This window comes from Phaenicophaeus curvirostris, chromosome 2 (genome assembly GCF_032191515.1).
Source record: "Phaenicophaeus curvirostris isolate KB17595 chromosome 2, BPBGC_Pcur_1.0, whole genome shotgun sequence".
Lineage (NCBI taxonomy): Eukaryota > Metazoa > Chordata > Aves > Cuculiformes > Cuculidae > Phaenicophaeus > Phaenicophaeus curvirostris.
Window position 1 is genome coordinate 739,439 of NC_091393.1, and position 17,371 is coordinate 756,809.

Here is a 17,371-nt window from a genome sequence, read left to right on the forward strand (position 1 = left end):
ATAACAGGTTTATAGTTCATGTCTTCTGTTAAATGACTACAAATTATACCCAGGTAAAATGACTATATCAATTTGTCTGGTTAGAAGAAATTGTGCGGTACTGTGCAATGACACCTATCAGATGCATCAGTAGCCTTGAATGCAGCGCGACAGACCCCACCCAGGGCTAAAGTTCCTATAGCACCAGATAAGGCCAAGATACAGTATGACACAAAAGCCACAAAATCAGGAGAAATAGAACAAGGTATCTCTTCAGTAAAATTAAATCTGTCAGAAAGGATACTTGCTTATTACTTTACGAGTAGAGCAAAAGATAATTCCCTGTACAGCAAGCCAAAGAGATAGCCAGAGAAACAAAATCCAGAAACGAAATCCAGCTACACAATCATTTGCAACTTCATCATCCAGAGTTTAAGATTTGTGATCTACACTGCCAGATGGCAAAGCGTCACCATGTACAAGACTACCACAATTTAACTTTCAGTACTAGGTCCTTTTAATTCAGCTGTGAATGAACAAATCAGCTGAGTATTACAAATTGAGCAAAGGAAAACGTTCCTAAGGCTTCTGCGCTTCTCAGATGTGGGAAGCATTTTTTGGAACATACGGGTTTCTTATGCCATAATATCAAACTTTCACATCCCTCTAACACAACTCAATGACTATTCTGAACATCTGGTGCACCAGGTAGTGTAGGGTGGACCTACAGAATCCAGTGTACTCTGATGAGACGTATGAATGAATGGACCAGAACAAGGAAAGCAATAATATATATTACACAGTCGTGACAATCAAATAACAGAAACTATGAATGCAATAAAATGAACTACTGTAGAAGAGAATGTAATTGAACCCAGGAAATCAATTGCTGGACTCATATTAGTGATTATAGCAAAAGTTATGGATACATCCACTTCTTTATAACCCTAAGGAAAGCACTGATCACTATTATTTCACAGATGACAATTTCTTTGAATGTGAAACCAAATCCTCCAAACTAACACATGCATAATTCTACAAATTACCTGATGTTATTCATATGCACAAAAATTTACATGATTCATCCTGCACATACTTACAAAAGCAACTATATGTATTCAAATTTCTGAAGTGTGATTTATAGTATCATTTGAAGGATGAAGTTCTGCATTGCATCCTACCTTTCTTTATAAAATAAGAGCAGAACTTACGTAGTTTCAAGGAACAACTTGAACATGTTCCTTATTCAAAGATTTTCACACGGAAAATCTTCAACCACATCCTCAGTTGACTACAGATGGCAAAACTACATTAGGGGCAATAACAGCTGAACTAATCTGAGCAACAATGGAGGCACAGACAACTATGACAGAGCAGCATTTGTGTGTTAAATTATTCCATGTAATGGAATTGACATACAAAGAGATTCCCTATCCATTAAAAAATGGAAAAAAGAACTATTTTTCTAACACATGTAAACTACAGTGCTTATTAAGTTGTAACTCTTTTTTTTTTTAAAGGCAGTTCTTAATTCAAAATAATTTAGATAGAGAGCAGATACATAGCTAGTGTTCCTACAGAATCCTAAAGATATAGGCAAAATAACAGCTACAGGGATAAGGTAAACTAGTTTATTTTACTTACAGGCTAATCTTTGTCATGACTGTTCTCGAAGCATCCAAACTCTTCAGCTTTGAGCTTTCTAAATCAGAACTTGTCTGTCTCTCAGCCGACACACACAGATCTCCATTTTTAATCCCATCAGTATGCAAGAAAGCTCTACCATCTGAACCATTACCATGCTTTACTGCCTTGGTCTCATTTCTGCCTTCAGCAAACACCAAGGCAGTGTCTTCGGTCTTATTGGCCAAAGAAACTTTGGAAGATTCCAAGCTGTCTTCCCCAAAAGCCAACGGTACCGTTCCCTTGTCCACTGAAGTTCTTCTTGTCATTGGATTACCCTCTGGTGACGGTAAAGGTTGCCTTTTTGAAGAGCAATCTTTTACTTGACCCTTCAAACCAGTAGGGGAAATGGGGACAGCGTCTGACTGATTCTTTTTATACGATCTTCTCCTTGCAGGGGTTGCATTTGAGATCTGCTGCTTGCCTTTGTCAGCTTCAGTTTTAGATGCCCCTTTGTGAGCAGATCCAACTTTTAGGTCCTGATTATGACCTGGGGAAGGAGAATTCCTTTCAGGAGTCTGTTGAGGAGTTTTTGCTTTTCTTTCTGAATTTATTATCTTGTCTGAAAACACCTCAGAAGTGACATCATCCTCAAAACCAGATTCTTCTTTTGCAGTAGTCTCAGTCTGGTTTCTCTCTCCATTTGGAATGTCACCAGATGACTGAGATTTTCTCCTTTTTCCAGATCTTTTACTAGCAGATTTTTTATCCATTGCATCCAAATCACTACAATTCTCTTCTGATGTAACAGTCACAGGTTCATTAAGGAGTTCGTCTGTTTTTCTTAGATAGATATCAACTGTTAACACTCTAGCAGAATGTGAGTGTTCACTTGACGCAGATTCCAACCCGTATGGCAAATCCTTTGGTTTTGCATGCCCAGGCTCCTCAGACACCCACGTGTTCACGAGCTGCTTGTGGCTTAAGATACTTTTTTCTATATCTTCACTAGACAAACTTCTCAAGCTTTTAATGAAATCTGGAGTCGTGGAATTATTTATATCAGTGACGGATTCTTTCTCCAGTTCCAGGGTATCCACATTCAGGCTACTCTCACAGAAAGAATTTTTAATTGTTTCGCTGCTGCTGCTCCAGTCTGCTGACCACTCACTGTCAGAAGAGACTCCCCTATTATTCCATTCTGAAATGGTGTCACGATACAGCGGTACTACTTCCCCACTGAAATTATATTCCTGCGTCTGAGAGATGGCATTGACGTTTCTCACTTGCTTCAGTACTTGAGGAGCTTCGTGTGCTTCCCTTATGTGCCTACAGTATATCGGCTGTGCTCTGTGAGGAGAAAGCGACCTCTCTCCTTTCTGATGTGAAGTGTGTTCTAGTGAACTTTTGACGCTTTTCCTTTTTCCTGTACCAAACAAATTTCCAAGTCTTTCCAAAACTGGTTTCTTTCTATTCTCTTCTCTAGAAGACTCAGGAAGTTGTGAGGTGGACTACAAAAGCAAACAAACAAACACTTGGTTAATGTCAAAACTCTTTCTATAATACATTTGTTTGCAGTAGCACCACCTATAAATTAAAAGGACGCAATGAATATGACCAAGACAGCTTATTAACTACTACTACCTCTCAAGAAAGAACAAGAAAACTCTCAAGAAACAATTTAAACCCCAAGATCCTTACATATCATAGAATCATAGAATAACCAGGTTGGAAGAGACCCACCGGATCATCGAGTCCAACCATTCCTATCAAACACTAAACCATGCCCCTATATGGTTTTGCCTGTGTTTGTTTACGAGTATGCTCATCTTGCCTTACGATACCAGCATTATAAGTCCCAAATCTCAAACTTTTGCCCAGTTAGTTAATGTGACCCAACATAACACAGGAAAGCATCGTGGTGTCTGTAAGACCGGGGACAAGCCGCTCGGTCAAAGTCATAGAATTATAGAATCACCAGGCTGGAAAAGACCCATCGGATCATCGAGTCCAACCATTCCTATCAAACCCTAAACCATGTGCTAGAAAACAGTTTGAAAGGCAGACACGTGAACTGTGAATACAACTTTCCTCATTAAGCACGTCCAATCAACACCCGGCTTGTGTTTTGGGCTAGAACCCCCAGAACTCCTAAGAGCCAGAGCACCAGGCAGCGAGCGCCCAGGAGGGCGCCAGGAGTCCCTGGAGGCCTCTCGGTGAGTTGTTTTCCCTCGCAACTTCTAATTAACACGGTAAACAGGAAACACGCAACAGCCTCGCCGAGTACACACGCATATTTGAATTTTAATGCATTAGCGCTTTGAGATGGCGCCTGAGGCGATTCCCGCGCCGGGGCCGGGGGGTGGGGGGCGCGGGGGCTGCGGCGCCTCCCCGGAGGCGCCGCAGCCCCCGCGCCCCCCACCCCCCGGCCCCATTCTCCTCCCGCCGGAGCCCTCCGCCCCTCTTCTCCCCGTCCCAGGCGGACTTTACCCGCTGTGGAATCCCGCGGAGGCCGCCGCCGCCGCCTCCCCGCCCTCCGACAGCCCCGGCGCTCAGGGCTCCGCTCGGCTCCGCGCGAAGCTGCCCGTGAGCTCGCCCCGCCCCCGCCCCGCCCCGGCCCGGCCCCACCTGCCCGGGAGAGCGCGGAGGAGCGGCGGGAAGGCACGAGGGAGCGGGCGAGGCGTCCGAAAGGGGGCGGCTCCTTCGTTATTGAGGGCAAAGCGGCGCCCCGGGCGAAGCCGCCGAAGCTTTTTGATGTCGACGGGGCGGAGCGCCGAGGGCTGAAGGCGGGCGGCCCGGCGTCACCCCGGCACCGGGGGAGGGGAACGGGGCGGCCCCCACAGGCACCCGCCGGTCACCGGCCCCGGCGACACCCCGGGAACGTGCCGGGGACCTGGCGGGACGGGCGGGTTCGGAGCCCCGCGGGGGAGAGGAACCCGCGTTTCACACCGCCGCGCGGCGCCGGGCGAGGCTGCGCCTGCCCTGGTGGGGCGGGGGGGGAGCGGCTGGGGGCGGCAGCTTGGGGGGCAGCAGGGAGCAGGCTGCGGGGCAGCTTGGGGGGCAGGGCTGAAGGGGCTGGGGAAGAGCCTTGGGGGGCAGGGAGCAGAGGCTGGGAGACAGATTTGGAGGGCAGGATGAAGGGGCTGGGGGACAGCTTTGGGGAGCAGGGCTGAAGTCGGGGGGGCGGGGAGCAGGCTGAAGGGGTTGGTGGACAGATTTGGGGGGCAGGGAGCAGGGGCTGGGAGACAGCTTTGGGGGGCAGGGCTGAAGGGGCTGGGGAACAGTTTTGGGGGCAGGCTGAAGGGGCTGGGGGACAGCTTTGGGGGGCAGGCTGATGGGGCTGGGGGACAGCTTTGGGGAGCAGGGCTGAAGGGGCTGGGGGACAGCTTTGAGGGGCAGGCTGAAGGGGCTGGGGGACAGATTTGGGGGTCAGGGAGCAGGGGCTGGAAGACAGCTTTGGGGGGCAGGGCTGAAGAGGCTGGGGAACAGTTTTGGGGGCAGGATGAGGGGGCTGGGGGGCAGCTTTGAGGGGCAGGCTGAAGGGGCTGGGGGGGCAGCTTTGAGGGGCAGGCTGAAGAGGCTGGGGGGGCTGGGGGACAGCTTTAGAGGAGCAGGGCTGCAGGGATCAGCAGCTTTGGGGAGCAGGGAGTAGGCTGAAGGGGATGGAGAACAGCTTTTGGGGGCAGGGAGCAGGGCTGAAAGGGCTGGGGACAGCTTTGGGGGGCAGGGAGCAAGGCTGAAGGGGCTGTGGACAGCTTTGGGGGGCAGGCTGCAGGGGGGCAGGGGTCCGCTCGCCCCGCCCGCCCCCGTGAGAATGACTCGGCGGACTTGATGGTGCCGGCGCTGTCCCCGGGCGCTCAATTAGTATTGAATGCTTAATGAACGCTAAACTAGTCCTCTTCTAATTAACGCTAAATTACTCGTATGAAGTGGAACAGCTTCGACTGGAAGGGCCGCGCACAAGCCCCGGCTGGGCGCTGCGCGGGGCCGCGGAGGCGGACGGGCACCAGGTCAACCCGCCCGCGGCTGTTCCTCCGGCTGTGGGAGAAAATAAGGCGCTTTTTAACACCTTCGCTTCCTTCTCCGAGTGGAAAAAAAAAAAAAAGGAGGAAGTTATTTACTTTTGCTTCATCGACAGGCTAATATTGGGTATCTGGTCTAAAACTCCCTCAAACGTGAGTTGTAAAACGCAGTCTCGGCTCCAGGAAAGCGCCGGGGCCCATTACTGACACTGAAACGCTGCACGGCAGCCAGGTTTGCCCAAACGCGTGGAAAATACGGGAAACCTGAGCTGGGGGATATCTAGAGTCAGCTTATCACTGCAACCAAACAGAAATCCGCGGCAAGCCTCGTCTTTCCCGACCTTTCTTATATGCGTCAACAGAAATTCATGAGAACCCTTGTCCTTCCCTACCTTTACGTGTTAACAGAAATCCATGAGAACCCTTGTCTTTCTCTGCCTTTCTTAATGTGTGTTACACAACTGATAAGCAACCGTACCACCAACGAAGTCCTGTCTCTGCATGCTAGGGATCTTCCCCCAGCAGCTTTCAAATAGACAAGTCTATGATCGTGATCTTGAGCTGAGGTTTTTGAGTTGTTGGGGTTTTTTTGAGACGGTGAAATAAGCTGCAAATCAGAAAATTGGATGCCTGTTGCTTCCCTCCCTTTGATGACTTCTTTCAACCACTAAAGCCAAAACACTCAATTAAATGAAGAGGAACACTGAGGGCTGCCTTGAGTTCATACAGCTCAGACAGTTAAAGCGCTTTTGCGATAACAAAAACAACTATAAATTTCCCTATCAGATGCAACAATTGTGAGTAATACAGCCCAATTACTATCTAATTTCTTGCTTCTATATGTGTATTGCTAGTACTAACTAATTATAGAGAAGGCATAAGAAGATACACTAATGAACATTGCTAGCCAAAAAAACCCATAAGAATACTGCCTTTTCAGGAACACTTAAAGCAAGCCAATAAGCAGTGAGGGACACTAATTTCTCTGAAAATGCATAATGACTACAAGTGTGAGGAGGATGCTTATACTGTTCTTATTAAAAACTGGTGAAATACCAAAATAGGGGGAATTTAATTTCATTTTGGTGTCAATCTGCATATTAATATTTGGATGTATAATAGCTGTCAGTCCTCTAAAGTAGTTGGGTTTACATTATCAATGTGACATTACTACAGTCACAGTCAGGCTGTGGATTTGCAAGATTATGTTTGGAAAAAATTCGTTATTTGAACTGTGGATCTGGATTTGTCTCTTCCCAGCAGCTGATTTTCATAAAGTCCATGGGAACTTAATTATCTTTGAGACGTCTCCCCCTTTCAAATGCAGTTTAAACTGTCCAACGAGTTCAAAAGGTGTTGGATGGAACGGAGGAGGGACAGCCAGCCAGTCCAGTCACATAAGCCTTGTTTCCTCAGGGAACAAGGCTAAAGATTTTTCTTGATCTTGAAATAGCTGCCCTATGTAAACTGTTTTGAAGTAATTTCTTCATACAAAGTACTTTAATTATATACAGCTCTTTCAAAACACATAAAAGGCTGGGTACTTGCCCTGAAGAGCCTGAATTTTCACTCAGATAAATGTAGGTGAGCCAGTACTGCCAGTGCAAGAGGGCACAGAGACGGAGCTTCTCAAGAGGCTCCAAAGTGGAGCCCAGCCTGACAAAGCCCAGCACAGGAATGTTTGGTTTCCAGAGCACAACACTGAAATATTTAATTTTCAGAAGGCAAGAAGCATCCTTACTCTGCAGATCAGACCTCCTCAACGTATTTCTGCTCAAGCATTCTTACCCTCGAGCCATTAGCCATTTCAGAAATTCCTGATCCAAAGCATTGGCAACTTAAAAAAATAGAGGACTTGTCTATCCATCCCTCAGACAGCATTCTGGAAGCCATTTCAAGTACACTGCATCAATCTTTAAAGCGCTGTTCTAATCTGAAAGCAAAGCACCTTCTTAACCAAGAAATGTAAATCGTGTTTGTATTTATATTCATACCTGTTTAGGTTTGCATTAAAATATTTCCTCTGTTTTTGGCTGGGTTTTTTTCTCATTAGTCAATACAAGTTGCCACAGCCAAACCCCTAATTTAACAACGTAATTAAACATGTACTTTGCTGGTCTCCAGTGGAGAGCAAGCATAAGCTACTGTGATTTGTTGAATCAGAACTTCAGGCTGTGTCTCGAGGGATCAATTGGATGTTATTTTCTTAGATTAGTTCATCTGAGTCAGTTGAGCATGACTGAAAACACTTCTTAGAGCACACATTACAAAAAAAGGTAGTATTTTTACTAGTCATTAGCAACTTTGTGGTAACTAATAGGTGGTAATATCTAGTATGGACAGTTCTGTAATTTAAGCATTTATTTGCTAGCGTATGTTCACCTTCAGAGAGGAAAAAGCAACAAACTATTTAGTGAAGAGTAACTTTAAGCCTTATCATTCACTAGAAGGTCATAAACAGCTGGATTTCAAGGAACATGAAAAAACCTATGGACCCTTCTATCTTTAACAATTCTAATAATGTAGGACCATTCTAAGTTCCTACTGGAACACCAGGAACTTTAGGTATCTTTAAATTACAGTATTGTAGTTCTCACAACTCTGAGAAAAAAAACAGCCTTGGAGTTCCAGCAGCCACATGATATCCCATTAGCATTAGCCAAAAACATGTAAATAAATAAACTACTACTCTTCAGGCATTCTGCACAGGGACTGAAACTCAAATATTCAACACTAGCAGTGCCAGGCTTTGTTAGGCTGAAAATTCAGCTGGAGTATTGCTGGTATGATGCGCTGTAAAAATATTAGTAGGAAAACTAGAAGGAAGGATGTACAAATAGAAGCTAAGACAGAAAAGTCTGAGCAGCACAAGAACCACTCAAATCCCTGCTTCAGTTCCTACAGAAAGAAGATTTCATACTGCTCTCCCACTTCCCAGGTGAGTGTCCTAAATACTGGCAGAGAGAGAGAGGGAGTTGTAGGTGGAAATAAAGGCTTGCTGCTTTTGCTTGTGTTCTTATTTAAAAAGCATGGGAAAAAATATACTTAATATTTAATTATAACATTTGACCTGAAACAATTTTTTTTCTGATTCACTGAGGGAAAAAACGCAAAACAATTATAATTCAAGTCAACCTAAACAATTTCTACTTTTAACCTGTTACCTTGCTGTCAGTCAACTAGATTTGAATTACTTCGATTCACTTTAATATTTTTCCTTGTTTATGCTGACCCTTCACAAAGCCACAAAAGAGAGGTTACTATTATGAAAAGTACAACTGCTATTTTTACCCACACGCTGCCTTCCTTCAAATACCATGAGTTTGGCACATATGCATTAATATTTTTAGCATTTCTTTTAAATATATCAGATTCCAGGTTGACAGCATCCTCTTCAGTCAGAGAAAGAAATACACTTTAACAGGTCTGCACTAGCATGGAATTTACTCCCTGCCTCTTCCAAATCTTTGCCTGCTATACTTGCAGAGGATATAAATAGCAATAGCTAGTCTTCAAACAATTTCAATTTTACCTGAGCTCTGTATACAGGGAATGTAGTTATCTAGATGGGGGAACTTACCTGAATAATCAAGGAGCTATAAATGTGAGACTATTGATCATAGTGGAGTGAAACAAACTTAAGTTTTCTTAAAAATAATATTTTGCCACTAACAATTTATGCTTTCAATTTTCTACTAATTCAGGATATTTTAGCAAAGCAGTTCATGTCTTCAAGAGAACAGAACCTACCTGCTTTCAATTTATTTTTTCACTGTAAAACTGAATTTTTAGTTCAAGTGTATACTGAAAATTGACCATCTGGAACAGCATATAAAATAACGAGAATACTGATCCTGCATGTTTATCTGACTTTTTTTGAAAGGAAACTATCAGTTCAGGGAGCATAGAATTAGCGTATATCCCGTGTTACTTCTTAGGTGCCAAACCCAGAGATTTAAATATTGGATGTATCCAAAAAAACAAGCAAAACTGAAAGCAGTACGTCATGCAAAATCAAATACATAAAAATCTTTCTAAAAAGCTCAGGAAAGACAAAAAAGCATAAATAAAAATTGGACAGATCCTTACATGACTCTTTAGGAAAGGAGGCTGATAAAAAATAACTGGCATGTCAGAAAAGGCATGCCTGCTCCCATCTCCTCTTCCCCAGAGCTAGGTATTTCCATACACTAAAAGCTTTACCCCCTCCCCTTCTGTCAGCAGTAGCATCTGCCAGTTACCGAGACGCTCTATAAAACTAACAGAGATCAGTTGATTTTATGATTTTAAAAAAATTTATATTGTATTAACCTAAAAATTTCTGGTGGGTTTAAAGAGGTGGGGGGAAAAAAAAGAGAGTGCTATTTGCCTTACCATGATGATGATAATTCTTTTTGCTGTTTACAGAAGAATAAACAAACTATGGTGTGGAGATGCAGTCCTGTGTGTCATTAACCAAACCCTTTTTCTTAGCAATCCTCCCACGATTTAACCCCTTCTTTCTTCTGGCAGCACTCAGTTAGAAACAAGCAAAAAAGGAAGTAGTGTCTGAGCCTTTCCAACTGATAAGTCATTTGGCAGACAAATTATAACTATGAAAGGGACTCAATTAGAGGATAGGAGAAACAGCTGCAGGAGGATGGCAGCAAGTCCTTCAGTAAGCACCTCTGCAGGAGCAGAGAACCTGTTGCAAAGATCTGTGAAGTTAGTATTGGGCAAATGCCTTACGTGCATTAATTAACATGCAATACTAGAACGCAGATATGCAACAGAGGAAAAAATATACCACACACGTTGGTTCTCATAAACCTGATTACTGTTTTCTGATCCACATTTATGATGGCTAAAGAAAAAAACTCGCTCAGTGAGAGATTGATTTATATAGGCATCCTTGCTTTTTCACCTTCCTGAGTTGGTATATTAAATCTGTATTTTTCTATCAACTTACAGTAAATGACATTAAGAAGGGACTCGAAGAAGCAGAAAAGCAGCAGCACCAAACGTAGAAGCAGCAATTATTTAATGCTGCAGCACTGAGAGAATATTTAAACTCTCCTGAACTTGGAAGGTATCCATAAATAAAATTATTTGAAAAAAAAAAAGCATTAACATAAATTATTGTACTTGTAACTCTTTGTGTTTTAATGTAAGAGAAAAGTGAGAAAGTTTGATATGAGTTAACGTCACATATTTTCTCTCAAGATTTCGAGTCTTACTTCTGGATCAGAGCTGTACCATTACATAATCTACTCAGTGTAAAGATTCAGCAAGACATCACCTCTTTGGAAGTAAAGAATGAAAAAACCCCATAGATGATCTGTGTTTTGTTTGAAGAGACAGGAACTTGAAAATACTTTTTCTGTTGAGCCATGAAGGATAAATAGCAAAAGCATTTTGAAGGGGAAGAGAAGGGCTTGTAAGTCTTTTAGGTCTCCCCAACCAGAAGACATGACTAATAAATGTAACCCCTTTCCCTTTTTCAATTTCTGAATGTGATTTGGAATGATAAAGAATCTGTTACATATGTGGTTTTCCATTTAGTAGGTCTCTTTCTTCTAGGTTTGTAGGTGTCTCTTCTGTTTTGTGAGAGCGTACAGTGTCCTGTCATGAACTCATAATATATATCCTAACATAATTCCTTTTAGATTAATCATTTATGTACAATTCCTTGAAATAGGAAATAGGATTCTTTTGCTGCAAATCTAAGAGTGTCTGTACAATAGACTAAGCTATAAATCTCTGGATATCATCTCTTTCTTAGGCATCATCAATCTTTATCTCTTCCCACTGCTTTCACACATTTTAAAAAATCCTGCTGCATTACAGAACACAGGCAAGAATTTCATAAAAGCAACAGCAAATTCCCAGAGCAACCCAAAATCAGGAACTATGACAAACACTAATGGTTTTCACTAATACTACTGAGCTTACAATCAAACGAAAACTGCTGGTTAGGTCACCTAAAAATGCACAAGTGACAACTCATTATGTTTTCCATTCTGCCTCGTTCTCATCTAAGAAAAAGCATTTTTAGTAGCAATCTGAATTTATTTCTTTGCTATGTACTTAGATATAATAAAACTGATATATATTCCCAGAAGAGAAATTATGCACACTGAAATCACCTTTGAACTCAGACTGTGGAAATAATATTAAAACTGTCAGACTCATTGTAATTCTTGGATCTCATTCCAGATATTCTAACCCATCTCCTCAAGACTGTTCATAAATTTTTACATGAAGTGATTATGGGCAAAGAGGAAATAATCCTAAGGAGCCACATATATTATTAGCCTTTGACAAACATGGCACTGATGTGGCTGTTCTGTGCTGGCTAACTGAGCTGGCTCCTCCTGGGCTGGCTTGGGCACCTCTGCATGATCCTGCATGTAGCCTAGGAGCAAGGCAGGATTTCTAATACGCTCCTGTGCCCAGTCTTTCCTGTTAGCTAGTTCTAAGTGCTCAGCAGATGAAGGATATAGATTGTCTCACTCTTTGATTGCACTGCGTAGGAAACCTAGGTCCTTACCTGCAGTTTTAATTCAGTCTAGGGAAAATATGCCTAGGAGTTAGTTAACTAATTAAAGCACCTAGGTATTTCAGTCCTTCAGCGGTGCTAGCTCTAGATATCAGGTCTGGTATGATAGAAAATAGGCTGTCACGGGCATACAGGGCAAGAGGCAGAAAGCCATCCTTCTGAGCACCGTGTTGTTAATGTGAGACTATAAAACTGCAAAGGAATAAAGACAATAAACAAGCTGCAAATTGAACTGCTGATACGACCAAAGTCAAATTTCATAAAAACCAAGGAGAACTGCATATTTGACATGCTTGCTTTGAGAAGTTGATCACAGAATCACAGAATCGCTAGGTTGGAAAAGACCCCCTGGGATCATCAAGTCCAACCATTCCTATCAAGCACTAAACCATGCCCCTCAGCACCTCATCCACCCGTCTTCTAAACACGTCCAGGGAAGGGGACTCAACCACCTCCCTGGGCAGCCTCTGTCAGTGCCCAATAACCTTTTCCATTAAAATTTTTTTTCTGACATCCAGCCTGAACCTCCCTTGGCAGAGTTTGAGGCCATTCCCTCTTGTCCCGTCCCCTGTCACTTGGAGAAGAGGCCAGCTCTCTCCTCTCCACAACTTCCTTTCAGGTAGTTGTAGAGAGCAACAAGGTCTCCCCTCAGCCTCCTCTTTTCCAGGCTAAACAACCCCAGCTCTCTCAGCCGCTCCTCGTAAGACTTGTTCTCCAGCACCCTCACCAGCTTCGTTGCTCTTCTCTGGACTCGCTCCAGAGCCTCAACATCCTTCCGTGGTGAGGGGCCCAGAACTGAACACAGGATTCGAGATGCAGTCTCACCAGTGCCGAGTACAGAGGGAGAATAACCTCCCTGGACCTGCTAGTCATGCAGTTTCTGATACAAGCCAGGATACTATTGGCCTTCTAGGCCACCTGGGCACACTGCCCAATAGGAAGGCACTCGACATAGCACCCGCTTTGGAAAATCTGGGATCGATAGTGTATGGGCTTGAAAAAGCCCTTCTGTAAAATGTATCAAGTGATTACACCCCTTGATAACTACTTTGATGTACAGATTTTTTGTCATGTACAGATGAAGAGTATTAACTACAAGAAACAATTGTTACTAACATACCTTATCCTGCTTTTATAAAAATGTCTGGACATATCATTTTACATTTGAATTACAACGTTATAATTTAGTATTCATTCTAAATAACAATGTTTACCTAAGGCTCCCAGAATTCTCTTGAACTAATTATTACAATAATTATTACAGAGAACTACTTTATTATTAATTAGAATAAACTTTATAAACCCATTACAGAGAAGATAGGAATGACTCAAGACCCACAGGTTCCCTGCAGTGCAGTGGGCAGAAATTAAATCAAGTAGAACAGACCTGCAAACTCTTTGCTCTTAATCCCACGATTACATCATTATCACCTAGTATTCAACATTAAGCAAGAGAAACTTGTAAGAGAAAATGTTTTCATTAACTGCATTTGTATTCTGTTTATTTTAGTCTAAGACAGAACTAATTAGTATATAAAACATTAAAATAAACAATAAGTGTCTGTCCAGAAAACAGATATATTATTACTTCCGAAGGAAAAGGGAGATATATGTTTTCCTGCTATTACAGATATATTATTACAGACATGCTGCGTTATCCTCTTGCACACCTAAATTACTAAATCTTAGCTGCCAAAGAGATATAACTACACCAACATTTAAATCCCACTACTAATTACTATCGCTAGTGGCTAATTGGAGGAAAGTTTGAATTCCTACCTGGTATTCTTGAAAAAAAAAAATTCAGGTCTTACCCCTAAAAATATATTTTCTTGATTAATAGTAATGCAGCAGGGAATTGGATCAAACCGGATGAAGCTATACTGCTCAGATATACCAGCATTTCCAGAAAATATCACAAAATGCACAGGATTGTTGATTCTGCTCTTGAATTTCTGAATAAGATGTTAGTTTGGGCAGAGGCCTTGGTGTCTGTGGCTTAGAATAAGAGACGTTACAAACGTACTTTTAAAGCTAACCCTTAAAAGTATCATGATTAACCAAACACATTTTTAACTACAACAGTTGTAGTGTTGGGCCCAAACTATTTTAGATTCTTTATAAGCAAAATATGATAAAAACACTCCATTAGCAACTCTTGGGGACAAGTTTGCAGAAGCTTACTCCATTACTTGTCAGTGCTTGTGAATATAAGAAGGAGCTGGCTGTCTACCGTTAAAACCTGGTAGATAGCAAGTGCTTCCTGTACATAGAAGGCAGGTGTGTGTCTTCTCTCCTGTTCCTACTCTACCACTTCCCTCCCACACTTTATTGGCACCTAATGGGAAGGGGGTGGGCAGACAAATCTCTGCTACTGTGCCTGGTTTCCCTCTAGCTACCTACGCTTTTTGTCCGCAGTGACTCCATCTTCTGTCTCTGCAGCAACGCAAACTTTCCCAGCCAGCTGCACGATGAACCTGACAAGTCTCTTCAGTTTCCCAGCTGTGCACAAGGCTCTGAACAGCAGCCAGCACCAAGCAGGGCGAGCTTTGGTTTTGCTGGGCAGCCTCTTAGAAAAAAACCCCACAAACTGCCTATACCTTTTTTCATGTTTAGAAAGTGGATTGCTTTTTCAGGTCCAAGAGTCAGAAATTTATCTGATAAAAATTAGTCTTACATGCCAAAGGAAAAACATACCCTTAGCATTCCCAGAAGCAAAACAATCAAAATTCCTCTGGAGAAGAGGGAAGGGGAATATCTTGAATTACCACTGATAAGCCTTCTAAAATCACAGGTTTCTTTAGGAGAAGTACAAAAAAATAAACAGATCTTGATGTTCTTTTTATCTAAATTCTGGTTGCTGAACATTTACAGTGTAGTTTGTTCAGATTTTTCAGACTCTTTAAAAGCTACACTTTTCAATCCCTATTCTCCTCCCAGACAATTATTCTTTTTCAGCAAAGATACCCCAGAAATTATACTGGTAAAATGAAAAGAAAAAACAGGGAGGGAGGAGGGGAACTGTAAAGATGTGAGAGGAAAAGATACTGTATATTTATTTGCATGTCATAAGGTATGATTTATAGGAAATTATGATTTCAAGTTCCATTATAAAAAAGCAATGTTTGTGGAACAAAACATTATATTCTATTTAAATCTTTAGATGTTGTTTGCAAACACAACAAACTTAGAAGCTTATCTGTTGAAATGTCACCCACTGTGGTTTTGAAAATTGTGCAAACAATATTAGTTTGTAGGAATGGTAATTTATTTTAGAATCTCTAAATCTTACTCAAACAGTAGTTTATGCAGTTCTTTATTATTAAAGTGGATCATATTTTGTGTTTGCAGATTTTGAGCTATGACAGATCAAGTGCTTGTTCTGAAGGATAAGTGAAAGAGCATCCCAGCTTATTCACTGTAATTCAGTTTTCAAGAGAATAAAACCAGAGAGCTGAAGGTTTTCACAACTTACCCTTTGCAAACCCATTATTATACTGCAGCTGGAACTACAGAGAAATAAATTACACATATATGTATGTGTATATATATATATACACATTCCTAATTGTCATATGCATTATATAGCGTATAAAGTGGCAAAAACCTGGTCAGGAAGAATGAACTATTACTAAAAGCTTTGTGTCGCAACGTTCTCAGATCTGAGAGTGCACAGGTGTACTACATATATGCTGAGCCACCTGGTCACGTAGCATGGCAAAATGGAAATAGGGTCACACCCAAGGAGAGAGCACAGCTAGCTGCCAACCTCCTGAAAACCATTCCAAGACATTGCACAAGTGTGGAAGTGGTACAAGAAGAGCATGATGGAAAAACAGTCTACAGCTGTCCACAGAGATCACTGCACAGCATGAAGGCCAGAAACAAACCCCAGGTGCTTCAGAGAGCAACTTCACAAGACTGTACTCACCAAGAGAAAGAGAAGGGAGGAGTATGACCCCTGGGAAGAAGGCAGTAAAGTGCCTGGTGTCATCCTAAGAAAGAGTTACACAGCAGCATGAGCAACACCAATGAAATGCTGAAATGCTATGTAGCTAAGTGTTTGGCATGATGATAACGCAAAGGTGGGGCAGATAAAGGATGGACATTGATAACTGGACAGCTTGATGCACACTCTTGTGTCACCACTACCAGACTCATTTTGTACTGTCCATGCATGAATGCCACTCTGAATATGTGACTATCCACATTATCTCACTCCTGCTAAGAACAGTACTGTGCCAGTTTGATAGACCTTTCATTTTGTCACTGCTTGGGGGACTGTAGATTATTCAGCAGTCCAGCCCTGAAGACCTCAGCATAATCCCATTCCCAGACCATTGCTTGCATGACTGTATTTTAAGCCATCACTAACCCTCTCAAAGAGAAATGCATTTTCACTCATTGTATCCACTAAGTTTGTTCTCAATATTGCATGGATCATGGAATAACTAAGATGAAATTAAATTCTAAACCTAGCTCAACATAAAGACCATGCAGGATGCAGATCCACTGTAAAGCCAGACACAGCCTGTTTACAATTCTCCTGCATCAAGGTGCATGTGTTGAACTGCTTGGAATGAGAGTTCTCCAAGTGACATCAGTCTTAACTTGCCAGCCAAGAGTAAATAACTGTAAGCTGTCTGATACATGTTATGGTTTGGGTTTTTATTTAAACTCCATGTAAAAAATCCCAATAATCTCCTCAATAAACTTTTCTTATTCTACCAGAATAAGCATTTACTGGTATTCCTACTCTGCCTTAAAATTTGCTTATATTCTAAAGGGGTCGAGGGAATCTTCCTGACTCAGTGCATCCGTTGCCATCTTGAATGCCAAGTGTTAGACTACAAGACAGATTCTTCTTGCATCAGTGTTCCAGGAGATACATTCCTTCTATGAAAATCCTAAGTAACGCCATGCCATCTTCCATTCTGTCTTTTGCACTTCTCCAAGGCCCTTGTTAGCTGTCAGCTGTAGTCCTGTACACCTTCGGTCAACCACAGCTTAAATGCTTGTGCTATACTCCTCACCAAAAAGCAGCAGAAATATAAAACAAAAAGATGTTTTCCAGGTCTCTCTGAACCAGCCATAAGAACAGGACATAGCCTAGGTGTTATTTTTTTTGTAAATAAGAGAGCTGGTGTCTTATGCCAGGTAGGAAATAGCAAAATGTTAATACTGAAAAGAATTTGTGGTTCAAATGGGG

The 17,371-nt window shown here is 42.2% G+C and overlaps 1 protein-coding gene across 1 annotated transcript in view; it reads right to left on the minus strand.

The window, feature by feature from the left end:
- Nucleotides 1-17,371, minus strand: part of LOC138717590 (beta/gamma crystallin domain-containing protein 1-like) — a 65,058-nt gene that overhangs the window by 39,701 nt on the left and 7,986 nt on the right. The window contains exon 2 of the mRNA XM_069851120.1: nucleotides 1,624-3,113. Within this exon, the coding sequence (XP_069707221.1) occupies nucleotides 1,624-3,113 (1,490 nt within the window). The remainder of the gene's footprint in view (nucleotides 1-1,623; nucleotides 3,114-17,371) is intronic.